Genomic DNA, 19,811 nt, shown 5'->3' with positions numbered 1-19,811 from the left:
TTAACATGTTTGGTAAATTTTAAAAAGAGAAGTCAAGTCACACTCCATTGCAGTCATCAATCTTTTTTGATCAATTTCCTGCTTCATGATTCGTTGCAAAGATAAAAGCGCCATGACTCATTCGCAAGTGGACCTGATAAAAATCAAGTGATTAACTGCACTTTGAAAGATTATACACACATTTATTAGGCCACCTCTCGTTAAAAAACGAGAAGAGACCAGCCAGCATCATTAAGTGCTTTAAATGCGGACTCATGTTTTATCATTTTGAAAAGTAATAGGGCATTTTTCTCTTCAGCTCTGCAAGTAAATAACAATAATAGGACGTTTAAATGAAGAAATAATCATGTGCTTGACATTTTTACTCATTTTTCTTTAAGGCTGAAACTTTGAAAAGTCACGGATAAAAATAAACATATTTTAGCAATGGAAATTGGAAATTGGTGTTTATGTGTAATGAAAATCATGCAGTTAAACTACTGTTTGTAGACCATTTGTGATGTTGTTATATAAATCTGCCATGGATTAGAAGCTAACCTGAGACGTCAGATGGTTTGTTTGTTGCTGGGAAAGATTTGACAAACATTTTGAAAATTAAAGCTTTGTATAGGTAATTGGCTACACATTCTTTCTATCATGTCCACTGTGGACCAATCGGAGCCTCACTTGTTCTATTTTTTTTTTTTTGCTCTCTGAAAAAAACGATGGCCAGTTCCGATAAAACTGCTGCTATGGCAACAGGCACGCTCCATCTCCGCAGCTTCCGTTCGTCACAGGCTCTCATGATTTTTTATCGTTCAAATGGGAGAAATTGTAAGACTGCAGATAATCCCCCATATCCCTCGCAAGGCTGCTTCTAATCCCTTACAATACATTCATATGCCATCTAGTGATGGGTGTAAATGATCCAATACAAAGCCTGAGTAGAAATACGAAACACAATGAAACTTTTTTTTTGTTTTGTTCGCATTGTACTGTTCGTGTCGAACGAATGATTAGATGAGGGTTAAATCTATCCATTTCTTACTGCGCATACATTAGTTGAGAGTGATTGATGTGGACAGCCTGCAGGCACATTGCTGACGGTGACTGATGACAGTACAATCGCGATGATGTTCATAATGTTCGGAGGTGAAAAATAACAAGTTTTTTTTTTCTCATTGTTGCTTTGTTTTTAAATGACGCCCGGAAGCTGGAAGAGACGCGTTTGATAAATGGGTTTCAATTTCTTACATGTAAAGAAAAATTGATTTTTAAGTATCTTTAAAGACAAGGTATTAGCTTCTATGTGATGGTTGTGATGCTTTTCAAAACCGAGGAGCCGAGCGGTGACATTACAAGTGGGTTTTATTCTGGCAAAAATGTATTTAATAGATGCTTTTCATCTAGACCAGTGACTCTCAACCTTTTTTCATTTACAGTATGTACCCCTTGTGAAATATTTTTTCAGCCAAGCACTCCCTAACAAGCGCAAAGCATTTTTGGGTAACAAAGAGAATAGACTTATAATAAAGTGTTGTGCCATCATTGTCTGATTTATTAAAGTTTGGAAACTCACTTCATTCATCTCTTTACATTTTTGGAAATAAAAAGCAACTACTAAAAAAAAGAAATAATTCAATTAATGATAGATTTGTGCACACAAAAATTATTACAATGAACTGTTGTTGCTTATCATTGTTAGAGTCATAGGTGCGCTGGAGCCGATCCTAACATGAGTGAGTGGAATCAAATTTGAATGGAATCGAGCTAGCTAGCATCTGAAATTAAAAACCCTGCCATATTTGGATTTAACCCCTGATGGTAGCTAGCTAGCTAGCTAGCTAGCTCCCCAGCAGGTAAACAAGCTTCATGGGACCTAGCTAGGGAGCTAGCAAGCTAGCACTTGGGGCTAAAGCCAAACTGTGGCAGGGTTTTTACTTTCTGGACTTGGATTTGCCACCTCTGCTCAACATTGTTAATAGAGTTGTGTATTGCGTTTGTATGATCATGTGAGTGCGTGTGCGTACGTCCAGCAGGCACGCCAAAACACATCGTCTTAGTCACCAGGCAGACGACCTCACTGAGTCCTGAACAGTTACACCAAGCAAAGAAGAATGAGGAGGGTAAAGGAGATAGGAGAAGCCCCAGCGTCTGGCAGCATCACCACCCAGGCGATAAGGGTCCAAGATAACAGTTGTTTTGGGACCAGGCTGACAATAATTTCATTTCAGTCAGCCTCGAGCCTTTCACTGAAGCTCTCAATGGGCATCAATTGGCCGAATTGGCGGTCAATTCTTCGAGGCGAGCCGTCAACTTTGCAAAGTGTCTCAAAAGTCACATTCAACGACAGGTAGGGTAAAACCTGGACTGCTAGCCCGTCAATCGTAGAGGACATCGAGACAAGCAAACATTCATACTCCCACAAACAATTCATAGGGGTTAATTCTCATGCACAGAGATGTTCCAATGGAGATTCAAACATGGATATCCGGACTCCTAGCATAATTGTTTTTTAGTAGCGGTTCAAATTCGCCCTCTAAATCTAGATTTGTTATTCATGTTGACAGCAACAAATGACTTCTGAATCAGAATCAAAATACCTTGTCCAACAAATGAAGAACACAATTTGACTACTTGAAAACGTAACTTAAAGTGCAATAAGAAGGTCTTTCATAGATGTAAGAAAATACTTTTAAATTCATTTGAACAGTAAATTTTAAAAAAACAATAAGATACAAATAAATTATCTTCTCTAATGAATTTATGGGAAAAATATCTTAAAATAACCGATTCATGATTTTATGAATCAGGCTCAAAAAGTAAAATCGATTTGATATCGATTATTAGATTTTTTAAACCCAGCCCTAAAAAATTGTAGAATATTTTGTATTTTTCTTTAGTAAACACGGCAGCCAAGTGAACTTTTTTTCATTCAATCAACCATTCACGAACAATCCATACTTTTTGGCCAATTTTCCTCTTTGTATGTTTTAGGAATTTGGTAAAATCCCTTCAATTGGTAACAAACAATTGAATTAAGTTAGTTCAAAGTGAATATATTAAATTTAATTAATCATGAGTTCATGACACTTAATACTTTAGATTGGAGTCGCTTTGGATGAACTTAATTCAGGTGAATATATTAAGTTTAATGAACTCATAATTCATTAAATTTAATATATTCACTTTGGAATAACTTAATTCAATAGCGTGTTGCCAACTGAAGCGATTTATTTAAAAAGGTCAACAATTCAATTTGTTATCTGAAATTGGTTCAACAATTCAATTTGTAATCTGAAATTGGTTCAACAATTCCCTTTTTAAGCGTGTAGGGAGCCGGAATAACCGCAGAAAACACACACAAGCACGCGGAGATAATGTAAATGCCAGAATACAAAACAACTGTGAGGTAGATGTGCTAACCACTCATTCACTACGCTGCCCTAGTTTTGTTTTCACACAAGAAGCTTCAGGGTTTTTTCCCCACTTAATTGTTTTCCACGCAACCTCGCTAGCGTTAATAAGTCAATTTTCACATTTTAATAGAAGAGATTCATATCGTCTCTTCGTTGTTACGGGAAGCTATGATGCTTGTATGTGGGAATTAAAATTCCACCTAAGATCCAATTTAAGTGTTTTATAGGGCAAATTCCCCCCCAACACACAACCCCCCCCCCACACACACACACACACAAATGAAATTTTCATTCCAATAACCCAAATAAATGTCTTAGTACGTTCCAGCAACCCCCCTCATCTGAGACCCTCAGTAACTCATCGATTGGGACCTCAAAGGCGCTAAAAGAAAAGCCTCTGTATCCCCCGTGGGAACTTGAATGGGAAGAGTAAGACCCACACTACCCCCCGCCACCTCCCCCCACCCCCATATGGGTACCTGTTGCCATAGCAGCGGGAGCAAAGAGGAGCAGCAGCGTCAGGTTGGCTGGGCAGCGCATTGGATCATGCGATTTGAAAGGGGTCAGCAAAGAGCTCGCAACCTTGATGCCTCCATCAAGTGGATGCCATCACACCTCCACTCGACCCTCTTTGGTCTCGGGAAGCCCCCCCCGGGAAGCCCTCCCCCCACCCAATCACTCAGCCGACCCTCATGTATTAGTTCATACTTGGTGGAGGTTGCACATCGATTTCCAGTAAATGTAGCTTGAATTGTTTGTTTTTTCTGAGGAGAGGGGAATGCAAAGTGATGGTGTCTTGGAGAACACTACAAAAGGTGCTGTTGATTCACCCACTGAATTCATATTTAGCCATACAAGCACTGTTTCTGAGAACTGCTTCACATCCGTGTTGCATGGAGATGAAAACTGGAATACATTGGACAATTTTGCTCTCTTCTTCATTTCATGACGTCACCACACTAATATTTAGCTGTACAAGCATTTTGTCGAGAATTGCTTCACATTTGTGTTGCATGAATTCAACGAAAATATTATTAAGATGAATTAGCACTGTTTTGCAGAAGTCCTTCACACATGTGCCTCATGCTGTCAAGGAGTGGACTACTTAACAAATTTTCTTCTTTCCTCATTTCTTGAAAAGACACATGCTGTATCTAGTCATATTAAGCACTGTTTATCTCATCTGCTTCACATCTGTGTTGCATGAAGTCAAGGACTTTACTATAGTCTACATTTTTTCCTCATCTCGTGAAGTCACCAAACAGATATTTAGTCATACAAGCACTGTTTCTGAGAGCTGCTTCACATTTGTGTTGCACTGAGTTACAATGAGTCGACAACTGGAGGACATTCCATAATTGTTGTCTCTTATTTAGTTCCTAAAGTCACTGAACTAATGTTTAGTTGTATAAGCCCTGTTACTGAGGGCTGCTTCATATCGGTGTTGCATGGTGACAACTGAACTGCTATTCTAACCCATAATCCATTCTACTAAGGTCCACAATGGCAAAACAATCAGGCTCCTCTAATAAGGTCAGCTAAAACAGAAGGGGTAATTGCTTCCAGTCACAGCGAAGAGGTCACACGCTTCTCTATTATTAAAATATGAAAAACTATGAACTTTAATAAAACTGTGTGTACTTAATTGAATTGAATTCATATCATTAAAATACTTTGCAATTTAACAGCCAAGAGTCTCAACAATATAAAAAAAATCTGTGGTGGTTGACTTATGTTTCCCACCGGGCATTCCCTGGTTATTTATGATGTTGTATATGAACCATAAAAGTTGCTCAACCGAGAGTCCAATAATGGCACAGAAGAGGCAAGAACTACTATAAATGGCTTTGTATATACAGTATATTTATAGTACCTTATACAATCACATCACAACAGTCTTACACATGACCAAAGGGAAGGATAAACATATTATCTATTTGCTTTATAGAGTCAAAATATTTACTCAGGAGGCTTAGGGCGGGATTTGATTAATAATGATGATCTAAGTGGAAAGAAATCCCTCGTTTTAACGCCATCAGATCCCACAGGATCCAATTATGAAGTGATTCCCACACACGCGCCCGCCGTTGATTTATTAAGGTATTAAGGAATTCTGCCGTCATTCCCTGGCAGCGCAGCAATTACACAGCCGTGAGTGTGTCGTCATCCAGTCTATTCTGGGTGTGCGCTTGAAGCCAGCGGACCTTATATCATCTTTGGTGGATTTATTATACCGAGTCCAGGAACGCATTTCCAGCCATTTCCCCGTTTCCTGCCTCCCATAAACACGTATTCCTCATTCTGACACACTCTTATAACACACTTGTACTCAGCCATCTGTGCTCACTCCGCACTCCCGTCACTAAATATTCAAATGGCTCGTCTGGCAGACCACCTACTCGCTGTCATGCATGCTGTGGCGCTGGAACTGGGGAGAGCGGTGGGTTCCAAAATGGGCGTCTCACACAAAGAATGTGGAAAACTTGTGGATCGTGTGGCATCATGCCAACGAAGACTATTGTGATTATACAGCCATGAAAAACTTCCAGATATCCTACAGTGTTTGTTTTTATTAGGGGAGTGGGCGAGCTGAAGCCGATCCCAGCTGACTTTGGGTACCCTGGACTGGTCGCCAGAGGTAATAAAACAAACATTCAGACTCACATTCACACCTATGGACAATTTTGGGGAGGTTTTGTGTCTTTTTTCAAAAGTCTTGGCCAGCTTGGGTTTGATCATTAATTAACTCATTAAACCCCCAAATTTTTTTAATGCTTTGTCCTACACTCCCCAAAACGTATTTATGTTTTTTTTTAATGCTAGAGCATACAGAAGGCTTTGATACGACTTCTGAAATGAAGAGGTCGCTTAAAGCAATGGTAGTTATTACAAAAAACGGCCAGCAGGTAGCAGCAGAGTATAAGAGATCAGCCGGGCCCATGTTGCAAAAAAGCTCCTTTTGCCATTGTTTTCACCAGGAATATGAATATTGATTAAACTTAGCTATGCTGCAAAAAGGAAAGAGATACAAATATACATTTTTTCCTGATGAAAGAAGTGACTCTAATCTTTCTTTTGGTAGGTTCTATGTTTTTATAGCAATAGAACAGAATATTCTGTGGACCTTGCAAAATCAGTCAAAATCAAGAAAAACAGCCGGGAGCAAAGGGGGTTGCTTCAGTGAAAATGGCTGGGAGGGAATGAGTTAAAATGGGACAGATAGATAGGTAGATAGATAGATAGATATAGATATATAGATATAGATAGATAGATAGATAGATAGATAGATAGATAGATAGATAGATAGATAGATAGATAGATAGATAGATAGACAGACAAATAAATGAATAAATAAGGCCAGCAGATGGCAGCATTGGGTATGAGATCCACGTGTAAAAAGGAAACCAAGAACTCAAAATTCCCGTCCCCTAACTTCCGTTTCTAGCTACATAAAAGTTTTTCTTTTGTTTAAAATGTCTTACCATATTTAGAATCCTGTGTCACGTTGTGGCCAAACGTACAATCACGGTCGGTTATTGTGCTTTTTGGTGTTGTAAATACTAAATCCTTGCCAGAGGTGGCAAATCCAGGTCCAGAAAGTAAAAACCCTGCCACAGTTTGGCTTTAGCCCCTGATACTAGCTAGCTAGCTACCTAGCAGGTAAACGAGCACCATGGGAGCTAGCAAGCTAGCATCAGAGGCTAAAGCCAAACTGTGGCAGGGTTTTTACTTTCTGGACCTGGATTTTGCCACCTCGGATCCTTGCTGTGGCAGATGCCGCATGCTAAAGAAGGTAGCCATAATACATAAAAAGAAAGTACAAGAAATCAAAGAAGAAGAAGTATTCATGGCAAGTAATGTGTGACGTATCGCTAGTTTAGCATGCTGCTTCATTTACAGCACCAAAAGACAAAATAATCGACCAGGATTCTACCTTTTTAGCGATTTTGGGTCCTAGTGGCTTTAATTTGTAATTTATAGTCTGAAATTATGTGGTAAGCAACATCTGCCATATATTGGGGAGTGGCGTTATTACAACTTAAAACTATAGTAGATGAAACAAAAAAAATTAGGGTGATCAACAGATTCATCTAGTAATCCATATAGAAGTCCTTACAGTACTCTTTTCTTTTTCTTTTTTTTACTCATTTCCATCTGTATGACTCCCTGTTGCTTTCATCTCTCTGTCCAGGGGCTCAGCACAGTAAGCCTCTAATTTGCCATTCAAACAGCTCAGTGGGAGTGAGTGACACATGCAAATTTTATCACTGGCCGACAGGGAAGTTGGAAGTGTGTCTGATTAACTCCCTTCCTTGCAACGTGATCGCACAAATGCACGACAATGGCTGAATTTACACCGTCCAATATACAGTATGCTTGTGAGTATTGTTGTATGCTGTTTGTTTTGTGTTGCTGGTCTGTGTATGTTGAAGCCGCATTTTGTCGCTGCTATGTGAAAAACACTTATGTCCATTTTTTTATTTTTACATTTACGTCTGCATTCAGTTTAATCCCCAAAACATAAAAATGTAAAAAATGACAAAAATGGACTTCAAATAGCAGCGAGAAGCTTTATAATTACCGTGACATCTATGCTAACATACATTAGCATGTCTGTGACGTTTCACATAATATGTTAGCATTAAGATAGCAGAATTTCATTAGGTTAAATTATGTGGTTTTGTTTTAACGTTTTGATGTTTAAACATACAGTGATTGATTCTCTTTTGTTTTATGTGTCGGTTTAACAGTAAACCTCAACCGGGATTGGCGAATAACTTTAAGCAAACACTCTTCTGATTTGGAAAACTACGCAAGTGACAATGAGAACAGGTACTCGGGAATACTTAAAAAAGTGTATTTTGATAAGTATAGGTTTTCCGTTATCTATTTGAATGGGTAAGACTTATGGGAAAAAAAAAAGTTTTTAAATGGTCTCTGGATATCACAAATTTTGCGGATGGATGGGCCTGTAACGTATTTTCAGATCTGTGCGTTTCGGCTCAACTCGCCTTGACAGATTTCCAATTGCTGTGCCTCAGATTTTTCTGGAAGAGTCCTGATTTTGATCTGAAGATAACCATTCCATGTGTTCTTTTTGTCTATTTACGCTGCCATGACTCATATCCCAACTGTGCCGATGGAGAGAAAATCTCCGGAATTGTGGCACTTGAACCATGCAGAGTAAATCCGGCTTTAACCGAGGCAAAGGCATCTGTAGTTCTACAGTATGTTCAAAGCACTTTTTTTTTTTTTTTTTAATAACAGCTCATGTGGACTATAGTGAATTTCTTGAGTGCTTTTGTCTGCCTGGCAATTGTTTTCCAGTTTATCTGTCAAACCACAAGGACATCTTGTACATCCCAGCACTGAGGATGTTTTGTTTCCCATCCAGTTGTCTACAGAGACTCACTTTTGACAGTGGCGGTCCTGGTGCAGTTGTAGAGAATGGCCAGCTCTCCAAACACCTTCCCAGGGCCCATGGTGCACAACTTCAAGCTCTCCTTTGTCACCTCCACCTTCCCATCTGCAAAACATGAGAGAAGCGGCGGTGAGGGCTCACCGCTATTTTGAATTGCACATTTCAGCCCAGGTGTGCCGCGCTCACCGAGTGAGCGGCAAAGTCGTACTGATGGAACTGACTGTGTGCAAGTGTGTTTTTGCATGTGTGTGTGTGCGTGTGTGTGGACCAACGATCGCTGTGCGAGGCCTTGTACTTCATTTTTGAGGGCATCCAGCCAGAAGGCTCTTGGCTCACTGAGCTAGAAAAAGAAGATTATTTTGTGGTGTGGGCCTTCCAGTGTGGGCTGCCGCTAAGCTACTACCAAGTCAAAAAGCTGGCAGCAATACCCAACGACACACGCCATACTGCTCCATACTGCTTGACTGACACTGTCACAGAAGTAATCATTTGGCGGTATGTTATGGCTGTTGCAGTTCGCAGTGGAGCAGAACTGCACTGAAAGCTGTTTCTAATAAAAGCACAGTGATACACATACGGTGTTGCCTTGATATATCCGTTCCTTAGTGTTCTAACAGCGCCACATACTGTAGATGCTAGCTAAATGAGTTAGCATTAAGCTAGCAGACTTTAATTTGTCTTTAATTGTCTTTATTTTATATTAAGTTTGAAAGTTAACTTAACTAGGAGTGGCATTAAACAGCTCGAAGGCTCTTTAAGAAGATTTGATCACTATGCTGCTTGTTGTGAAGTGAGCTGAGTTGAGTTTACTGCCGCCATACCATAGAGCGCATCACACGTTTGCCAGCAAGTTAAAGCAAAAAATTGTCCAATGTCTCATATCTTGAAAAAACGTGTGAGTCAGGTCACCCGCTGCATTGTTAAATTAACGCAGACTTTGTTTTAGATCTCAAAACTGATGTAATGGTTACAAACTAAAAAAAAATTATGTAAAAGATTAGCACTGAGTTTACAGTAGAGACTAAAATTTAATGCATGTTTAATGAACACTGACAGAGAACATAATTCAAGGAAGTTATATGGTCATGCATCAGAAATGAGTTAAAGCCTGTGAGTTGTGTCACCGCTTTATTGGATTTGGATAATAAAATGTAAAAAATAAATAAAAAAATAAAATAAACCTATATCAGTTTTATGTGTAGCAGAAGATGCTAACAACTAGTTTGAAACAAACAAACAACCAGGTCATTGATGCCTGTCTAAAAGGGGCTTTCTTGTTTCAATTTTTTTCAACCTTCAACACTGGAGGTGATGTCAAGGACACAGCTGACATATTTGAACAAGCATGGGGTCCCGGGTTCAATTCCCGCTCTTTGTAAAACTTTTATGCAATGTCTTCGTTTGCCTGGGGAAGACGACTGGAGTTAAAAAAAAAAAGGATCATGACGCCAATTACTGCCACTGATAATTAGTCTTTTGCGGCTTGTACTTAATGACTTAGTAAATGTAAAACGCCTCAATAAGATAATATTACCACTTGCTTGAGCAATTACCATATGTTTACGCTGAGTATTCTTATTCAAGACGCTCATCTCTTGACAGTCATTGGCGAGCAAGTGCTCATTAAAAGTAATATACTCCAATTACCACGGGGCCCCGACACTAAAAGCTCACGAAGAAACACTTGATCCACACACTTTTCCTCCGCCTTTAGACAGGGCTCACAGAGGATGCACCCTTTCATGGGAAACACAGTGTACTAGCGGGAATTCAAATGACTGCAATGATTCACAAAGCGCAAACTCGAAGAAAACATTTCTAGGCAACCTCTGCGGGAAAGAGTTTTGATTGCTTGTTCTTGTTAGAAAAACTGGAGAGAAAAAAAGCTTCTTTTTTTTTCTTTCTTTGTGTGCATCATTCCATGTTGCGGTACACAGGAGAGGCAATTGTCACCTCTTTGAATGTGTAACTATATTTTGGTCTACCCCCCTGCTGTTTTAATTGCACTCATTTATCTTCTATTTTGTGCCCAAGTCATACAGAACAAAATAAAATACATCTTTTCCACTCATGTAGCAGCAGGTATGCTATAAAAACGGCCTTCAGCACTGTTCTAATAAATCTTTTATGAGCTTGACTATTCACTGAAGGAGTTTTAATGTAAAATAATCAACACAACAGGCAAACCAATGTATCTTAATTTCAGTCCTGTCGAGCCAAATGCAAGACAACAGAGTATTTTTTTTTTTGCTTTTGCTGACCACTGATGTATGTAATGCGTTACTTAGTGCTGTTAGTCAATAATGACCGCAATTTCGAGTAACGATTACTAAAAATACATCAAATTTGAAGAAACATTTGGGCTGCTTTTATTTATTTAATAAAAACTGTATTCATAAAATGCACTTCCAGTAAAGTATTTTTATGTTAAGCGAGGTCGTCGGCATCTGCTGAAAGTAAGTAATAAAGTAACTTCTGTTTGAACTTACAGTAGTTCGTCTTTAAATCAAGTAAATCAGTAAAGTGACACATTTGCTACACACTCACGTCCACAAATATGGCAATGACGGCTTGTAACCTGCCTTGGGCCCCCTCTCAACACGTTTTAGTCAAGTATTATAGAGATGATTTCACACAGCGTTTCTTACAGGAGATACTGAAAGCATTCATGCGGTCCCCCCTGAGCAAGTGGCTGACGTTATTTCACAGAAAAGAATAAAAAGAAAACTCATTGAGAGGTTTAATTTTTCGAGGTCAGCCTTTGAGAATCGATTGAGCTTTAAGCATGTGATAGACTCAGCTGTTTATGCCCAAAGGGATGGAGAAGAGTTAGGTCATGTGATGAATAGAAATGGGAAAATGAGTTGTCACGCTCCAATTTAATGGAAATGGGCAGGAAAATAAAAAAAAACATCAAAATGCTGCGACCAATGAGGCCAAGTTGTTGGGCAGTTTGCTGTAAGTCATTTATTTGCTTTTTATCTTTATTTCAATTTTTTGTCATCCATGATGGTTTGGTCTGTCAAACAAAATGATGGATGGTGTGAGAACATTGTTGCGCTTGTCTCTAAGGAAACATGATTGATATCCTTCCCAAGATCTGGGAGTTTCAGCACCGAGATTAGTTTAATGGGGCTCTAAAAGAAATGTCCGCGGGGATACAACAAACATGAGCGGAGCCTGCAGCTGAGGGAGTCGTGGCTTTTCGGCCTATTGGCTTTACGGTCTGCCCTGCAGAACGCGCTCGCTTAGCGGCACTTGGCCACGGGGGCGAGGATGTTAACGCCGTCTTGCTGGATTTCACCACTTCTTTGAAGCGCCGCCGTTTTCAACTCGGGTTGATTTGACGCATTCCGAACGATTTGTCGGCATTCTTGCAGATTTAATTATGTAGACGCTAGTGCTCCGGTTTTGTGTTGAAAGTCAACAATTTGACTGAATTGCAGCCCAGGCGATGCTTTAATGGTGTGAAAGTAAAAGTAAAAAGGCTTCTTCTCTACTTTGAACAAATCATTGTCGCAGCTTCTTACACTGCCAAAAATAAATGGCATAATTGTACCTTCAGGGGTACTTAAGTGCTTGCCTTTGTACCCTTGGCAATTTTCTTTATAAAGAAGACAATAACTCATTCACTGCCATTGATGGCTGTAGACGTCAAAATGTTGAACTATTTCTATTAGTTTAACATTTTTTCCCACTTTTGTTAACAAGAGTATGAACACCTAGAAAAAAAAATGTTAATTGTACATTTAGAACAGATATAAAATTTGTGATTAATCCTAAGTTTTTTGTTTGTTTTGTTTTTAGTTGATCAGGGGCAGACAAAACCAGTTTTACTTCTTTCTGTCCCATTTCATTCTTTTGCTTTACTTGGAATTTGAATTTTGCTTTTTATTGTCTTTTTTCTTTTAAAAATGTATGAAATAAAGTGATTGATTGGGTTAACTAGTGAAGTCATGCAATTAATTATGCCCAACGTCCCAAATTTTTAATAATCTTTTCTTAAAATTTTAAATTAAAATTTTTTAAGAAAAGATTAAGAATTAGGAGCGTCAGGGGATAAAAAAAAAAACTGTAATTAATCACATGACTTCACTAGTTAACTCTCAATTAAATCACAAATTTTATATCTGTTCTAAATGTACAATTATTTATGTTTAAACTAATAGAAATAGTTCAAATGAATTTTTGACGTCTATAGCCATCAATGGCAGTAAATGAGTTAACACGTTTTTTAGGATTTAAAACAAGACAACCTATTTCTTGTCTTTCTGAAATTAGCCCATTTGAACTAACTGTTCCTGTCTCATGCAAGTGAGCAATTGTACACTGCCTCCCATACACTGCTGGGCCAATGGCGTATCTGGCTTTGGTTACCATGACAACCACAGGGGCTGCCAACTAACTACAGCTGCTTCTATTGCAAAAGTTTAGAATCCTCTTTTAATTTCCAACTGTTCAAACAATCGGAATTGCAGCTTCTCAACAGTAAATCTTCTCCGATTTCTGTAGTCCTCTACCAAAGCAGACTGATTATCGTAGAACCGATTGCCGCAGCAGAATGACTTTTGAAGTTAACAAAACCATTTTGTCTGGCAATTTAGAGAAAAATGCATCCAAATTGGGATTGGGATAATTGGGAGAAGCTTTATCAAGCAACAAGATAATGTCCCAAAAACACACAAAGGACTTCATCAGGTGTAGGGCTGCTCGATTATGGCAAACAATAATAATCACGATTATTCAAATGATTATTAGCGTGTAGGGTATGAATTGTAGCTTCCACCCCTTTGTCACTGACTACTCAAGCAATCTTTGGCAATCATACCCCAATGATGAGTTTTAGCTTAAAAGGACAGGCCAATACATTTTCATCCTACCTTTACGTCTGTGGCAATTCACTGGGAAAGCTCTTATTGTACCACTTTTCATGTCAGTGTCAGGTAAACATTTGAGCACGGTGTTCAAGTGACAGGAAGAGAAAACATTTGTCAAAATTTGCTTCAACAAGAATGGATCCTCGGCATCGTCGGCTAATTGTCGACCTTTTGAAAAGGACACGACTCAAGCAAGCAAGGCTGTAATGACAACATGGACGAGACTGGATCTGTGCGAGAATAAACGCTACGGTATTTTCAAGTTGTCATGCACAAAACTATTAATTTCCTGTGTAGAAGCATGTCATTAATTATTGAAGTCAGAGGAGGATGCCAGTTTTGGACCTCGCCGGAATGCTTTCAGTGAATGGCCGCATTGAATTTGATGAATGTTGCTCTTCTAAAGAGAACGAGTTCGTTAAATGCAGGAAGGTTTGGCTCTTATGTCTCTCTTTTTTTAGCATCTCAATAAGGCTTGCTTTATGACAGCGTTGGGTGCAGAAGCTTCCAGCTCACCTGTCGTCGGAAAGAGTTATTCAAATCCTATGCAAATAGCACCACAGGCAAATAAACACATCCACTGGCTCGAGTAACCCCACAGCTGTGGACAAAAGTCAAATATGGAGCAGGATGATGGAATGTGGAGGCGTGGAATTAAAAAGGCATAAAATTCTGCATGTATAATGAACAACATTAGATTTATTTTTTTTTGTTCCCACGCTGGATGTGTCTCAGCATGCCATCTTTCGACCCCACCCTGAGGATGCAGAGTTTTGCCTTCGGCGGATCATTTGAATGCGCGCAGCATGCCGCTCCACATGGCGGGACATCGGGACACACCACTGAAACTACTCCCCCCCCCCCCCACCCCACCCCCACTCCTGTATCAAGATCACATGGGATTGTGGAGGCCTTCCAGAGAGCCGCTGTCTTTTGGGTTGACTTTATCTCTCGCTGGCGCTAAAAATATCTCGCAGTATAAGCAACACGAGCGACTGCTTGCTCCTTCATTTGGATGGTACTTTAGGAAATGAAGCCAGGTGAAGATGTTTTGTGACTACAATTGTCGCTTTGATGAGATGATTTACTCGAGTCTGATTAATTTACTACAAAGAACATAATGTAACACTATTATGTATTGAATGATATATCACAGGGCTGTCAATATTTTTTAGAATTGGTTATTGGTTTTATTTGTTAATTTTTTTGCATTTTTCCATTGGATATCATTTGTTCCACTTTTCCATCTAAATGAATGGAGGGTACTTTCAACTTGCTTCAAAAATTCACACCGCCCAGTGAAAATTACTGTAACTCAAAATTTAAATAAATTTACAATTTTACTTTGATAAGCGCTATAAAGAAATGGATGGATGGACGGATGGATGAAAGATTGGCGCTTCTATCTCACATGTAATTTGTACCCCAATTTAAATTCCATCTACTTATTAAGCAGTAAAATAAGCCGTGAGAAAAGTGCATCAAACTCACCAGGAGTCATTCACACCGAGGCCGTAACATTGGCGGGTCAGAATTTTCTCCCCCTCCCACTGTTGTTTGGCTATGGGGGTGCTCGTGAACATCATGAAACAGGATGCTGGGGAATTGAAATCCCACGGAGGATAATGGAGTGCACATGCTGACACGTGATCCCTGCTGGACCTTCCGTCGCCACCCGGATCAGCCAATCTTATCCCCATCGAGCGCAGTCACAAAGGAACTGATAGCATACCATGTACAACATTGTTTTTGTCCTGGTGATGAATGGCCCGTGGCTCACTATACGTGTGTGGCACAATGCACCTCAAGTTGGTGACCTCACGGAATCACCTTAAATCACTTTCTTTGCGACAGTTTGAAGGGTTTCCTAAAATGAGCCGAACGGCGAGCATTGCAATCTCTTTGGGTCAGACGCGGGCTCTATTCAGCAGAAGCTGAAAAGGCTTCAGAGGAATCCCCATCTGCTGTCTTTGATAGATGAAAGATCATAGAAATTGCTGTTTATTCACATGCATGAAAGTAAGCGCTCGCTTCTTAAAGACGCCGTCTCGTTTTAAAGCTGAAAATCAAAGGATTGATTTGTTTTCACCTTTATAGAAAATGATGAAATCTTAAAACATGAAAAAAAGATGGGGTGTGGAAAAATAACTATTTAAAGAAAAACGCTGTTTTATTTGCTTGAGGGCTTGTCGACAATAATGGACTTTTTAGACGAGTTAATAAAGGCTAGGAAAAATTCTATTCTGTAAAAATAGATTGTTAACTCATTCAACCCCCTTTGCACCTGGCTGTTTTACTGGATTTTGACTGATTTTGCAAGGCCCACAGAAAATTGTGTTCTATTGCTACGAAAACATGAAACCTACTAAATCTGTTTCCGTTTTGCAGCAATTAGCATTAGAATAAAGCTAAGTTTCATCATTATTCACAAATCAGTTTAAAAGTCTTTGCATCTCTTATACTCTGCTGCCACCTGCTGGCCTTTTTTGTAATAACTACCCTTTTTCAAGCGTCCCTCTTCAGTTCAGAGGTTGCATCAAAGCCTCCTGTATGCTCTAGCATTAAAAAAAAACGGGAGCATGGTAATATTTAAAATAGAACGTATTTATACGTTTTGGGGAGAAAATTAGTTAAAAATCTGTCTGACTGCGCTTGTTTTGCCGCATTAGAGGCCAGATGCATCATGCAGACCTACTGGCATGGAAATAGGAGTTCAGAACACTAAAGATTTATATATATATATATATATATATATATATATATATATATATATATATATATATATATATATATATATATATAAATTACTTTCCCTGCAGTCAATCAAGTAAATCGCTACCAGGCTACAGCATGACAGTAAAAGCAAAATTTTAAGCAATGCACTTATGACATTGTTAGTAACAACACAGACTTCAGAGCTGATAAAAGCAGATTATCTGTGGTTGCCGTAGCAACAAGATGCTGCAACAGATTGTTGCTTTAAGAAACCGCAAACAGACCCCAGTATCAACACCGTGAACAACCATTAGATCCTTCTAAAACAAAATAAACAGACACAAAAATATTTATAGCCGCATCGGCTCAAGTGAAATTATATTCTTACGGAAGAACCAATGAGTCAAAAGTTTTCAGACGAAGTTATGACACGAACCGCAACTTTAGGATGTGTCATTCCTTCTGATCAAAGAAGTGCCATGTTCTTAGAATTACGGATATAAGCCGCAGTGAATGATGTCATATTAATGAGCTGGGGAGAAGCCGGTGCTGGAAATGACAAGAATACTGCTCGTTGTTGTGTCTCACTTTATGTAGGCGGAAAGAATTTAGGCTGGAGGATTAAATGGAAAAAAATGGTAATTTTTTGCTGATTTTAAAAGAGCCGAAACCAGCTGATTAAATCAGTCATCTGATGAATCGGTTGCACCCTAGTCGTGATCATGTCATCATTGACAACCATGTCAGCCATGTTGGGCATTCATGTTAAGCTAACTTTGAGACAAGGATTTATCTATTTTTTAGTTTACTCTAAATTTAATCTCAGTAACAAATTAAACCAACTTTTGTTATTAGGATACAGTTCCCTGTCTTGTAACGCTAAAACAAAAAAAGCGTACTGCTTTGGTATGTGTTAGCAGTTGACGATGGCAGTCCTCCTAAATTAGTTTCATTAGTATGCACATACTAATTCACTCATTTTCTTGTCAAAGCAAATTTCTGAAGCAGAGGGAAGCCATAAAAGTAGATGGCGTCGAACTAAATGTACAAATTAGACAAAAACACTTCCCTCGTCCAGGAAGTGGTCCGTTCCCAAACTCCCGACGTTGGAACGCGACTGTGAAAAGCGGCAAATGCTCGGCCTGCTCCTTCGACATCATTCTCGCCCCTCGCATCCGGGCTGATGCAGCTGCTTGCCCCGAATGAAAGCAGGCTGCGGAAATGAAAGCGGCCCACGATGGCAGCAGGCTCGGCGCGCCATTCATCTGCATTCGACTATTGTCTAATTGAGTCCGGTCGGTGTGAAAGAAACAGTACGTGCGCGTGACGCGGTCCCTTAACCGCTAATTACGCGTTGTGGATATGACAGTGTGTTTTTTGCTTGCACTCCCGCTCGGGCTATCAATCAGCTTGTCAACACAAAGGAGCCGTGACGTGAAGATAATGAATGGAGGGAGTTGCAGGGCGACACTGATTCCGATGTGTTACTTCAATGGAAACACAGAGGTGCTCTTGACCAGAGGTCTCCAAACAGATTGCGGGCTGTCGCCATTTGTTACTCGGTCGTAGAGGGCGACTTGTACGAATAAATATTGCACTGCAGTTGTGTAACGTGAGGTGGTGTTAAGAGAGTTAGATTTTGAATCCACAAGGTATCCCCAACGATTTACAAATAGGGTTGGGTATCGACACTCATTTCCTGATTTCGTCGGGCCGAAACCAAACCACAATTTGGCAAATTTCATATTTAAAAAAAAAATCTATACTTTTTTACGAATTTCTGACCGATCTTAAGTGCTGAAAATGGCTTGCTCTTTGTGATGAAATATGATGTTTTTGGAGTCTCCTGAAAAGTGACAATTTTGCAGGTAAAAAGTTATTGGCCCGACACCAGCGAAATACAAATTAAAGTGATTTTTAATTGTTTTAAAGTGCAATAAGTCTGGTCTTTAGTAAATGTTGGTGAACAATCTATTCATGGTTTTATGAATCGATATCGGGCTAATTTAATATTAATTAATCAACTTAATTCCTTCGGAAAGTTTAATCAGAATTTCAGTGGTTTCACTTTAATATTTCGATGTTCACAACTAAATTGTTTTTACCCTTCACTAAAGAGAAAAGACGAATTACAATGACATTTGTTAAAACTAAGAGAAAGTAGCCTTAATACAGTTGAATAAAGATTTTAAAAATTATATTCTCTTACTTTATATTATATACCCTTACAAGAAAACTGTCACTGAACACGTCATGAATAAAAGGTGCTGCTTCCAAACAAAATGGCCCTTTGTCCCTGAAAACAAAACCCTGCATACAGCAATCCAGGATGCGGCTAAGAGAAAAAGTGAGCTAATCAACTCAGTGTATCAGCATTGATAGAAGAACAAAAATTAATTAATTCTAGTGAATAAACAAAAATTTGGGGGCAATTAAGTGACATTGGATGCTTTTCCAACTCTCCCGGCACCGTAATGTGGCAAAACACAGACGTTGGAACTCAAAGCTGTAAATGTCGGAATTGGAGTGGTTTCACAAATCCCAAAGAATGATGCAAAAAGGTGAAACCAACCCGAGTGACACAGACTGCCGGTCGACTCTTGCAAGTGTCAGCAGTCGAAATTATGATATTGACTTCATGATGATTTTGGACTTTTTGTGACGGTGTAAGTCGAAGTATTCTCCACACGTCAGATGAGCAGAAATGATGAAGACAAGAGATGTCACTTCTTACTTTGCTTCAATAATCCGAGTGGCAGAAAACCTCATTCACTGCCATTGACGGCTATAGACGTCAAAAAATAATTTTTACTATTTCTATTAGTTAAAAAAAATAATCCACTTTTGTTAACAAGAGTATGAAAACCTAGAATTTTTTTTATTGTACATTTAGAACAGATAAATTTGCAATTAATCGTGAGTTAACTAGTGAAGTCATGCAATTAATTACGATTTAAAAATTAAATCGACAGCGGCCCTAAATTTTAATAATCTTTTCTTTTTTTATTGAAATTTTTAATTGTAATTAATTGCATGACTTCAATAGTTAACTCACGATTAATCACAAATTTTATATCTGTTCTAAATGTACAATATTTTTTTCTAGGTTTTCATACTCTAGTTAACATAATTGGGGGGGGGGGTTAAACTAATAGAAATAATTCCAATGAAATTTTGAAGTCCTGTTGCCGTCAATGGCAGTGAATGAGTTAAGAAGCAAATTAATATATGAATGAATAATTAAAATAGGGGTGTCAAAATGGGTGTGTTAATTTTGAGTTAATTTAAAATTCCTATATGAATAATATATTATCTACTATAAAATGTAACTACATCATATAAGTTAGTTAGAGATATATTACTTTAAGTTATTGTATACAATAACTTGCTTAACGTTAC

General features: G+C 38.8%; 1 protein-coding gene across 3 annotated transcripts in view; it reads right to left on the bottom strand.

Moving 5' to 3' along the window:
• The window catches only part of LOC147163575 (cGMP-dependent protein kinase 1), a 115,457-nt gene that overhangs the window by 52,445 nt on the left and 43,201 nt on the right, over window positions 1–19,811 (bottom strand). For all 3 annotated transcript variants that reach the window (XM_086093160.1, XM_086093159.1, XM_086093158.1), the window contains one exon: window positions 8,812–8,925. In XM_086093160.1, the coding sequence (XP_085949286.1) occupies window positions 8,812–8,925 (114 nt within the window). The remainder of the gene's footprint in view (window positions 1–8,811; window positions 8,926–19,811) is intronic.

Source organism: Leptonotus elevatus, chromosome 13 (assembly GCF_054856555.1).
Source record: "Leptonotus elevatus isolate MCC_2025b chromosome 13, RoL_Lele_1.0, whole genome shotgun sequence".
Taxonomy (NCBI): Eukaryota; Metazoa; Chordata; class Actinopteri; order Syngnathiformes; family Syngnathidae; genus Leptonotus; species Leptonotus elevatus.
The sequence above is the reverse complement of the archived record's forward strand: the minus strand, read 5'-3'. Positions and strand labels throughout refer to the sequence as shown.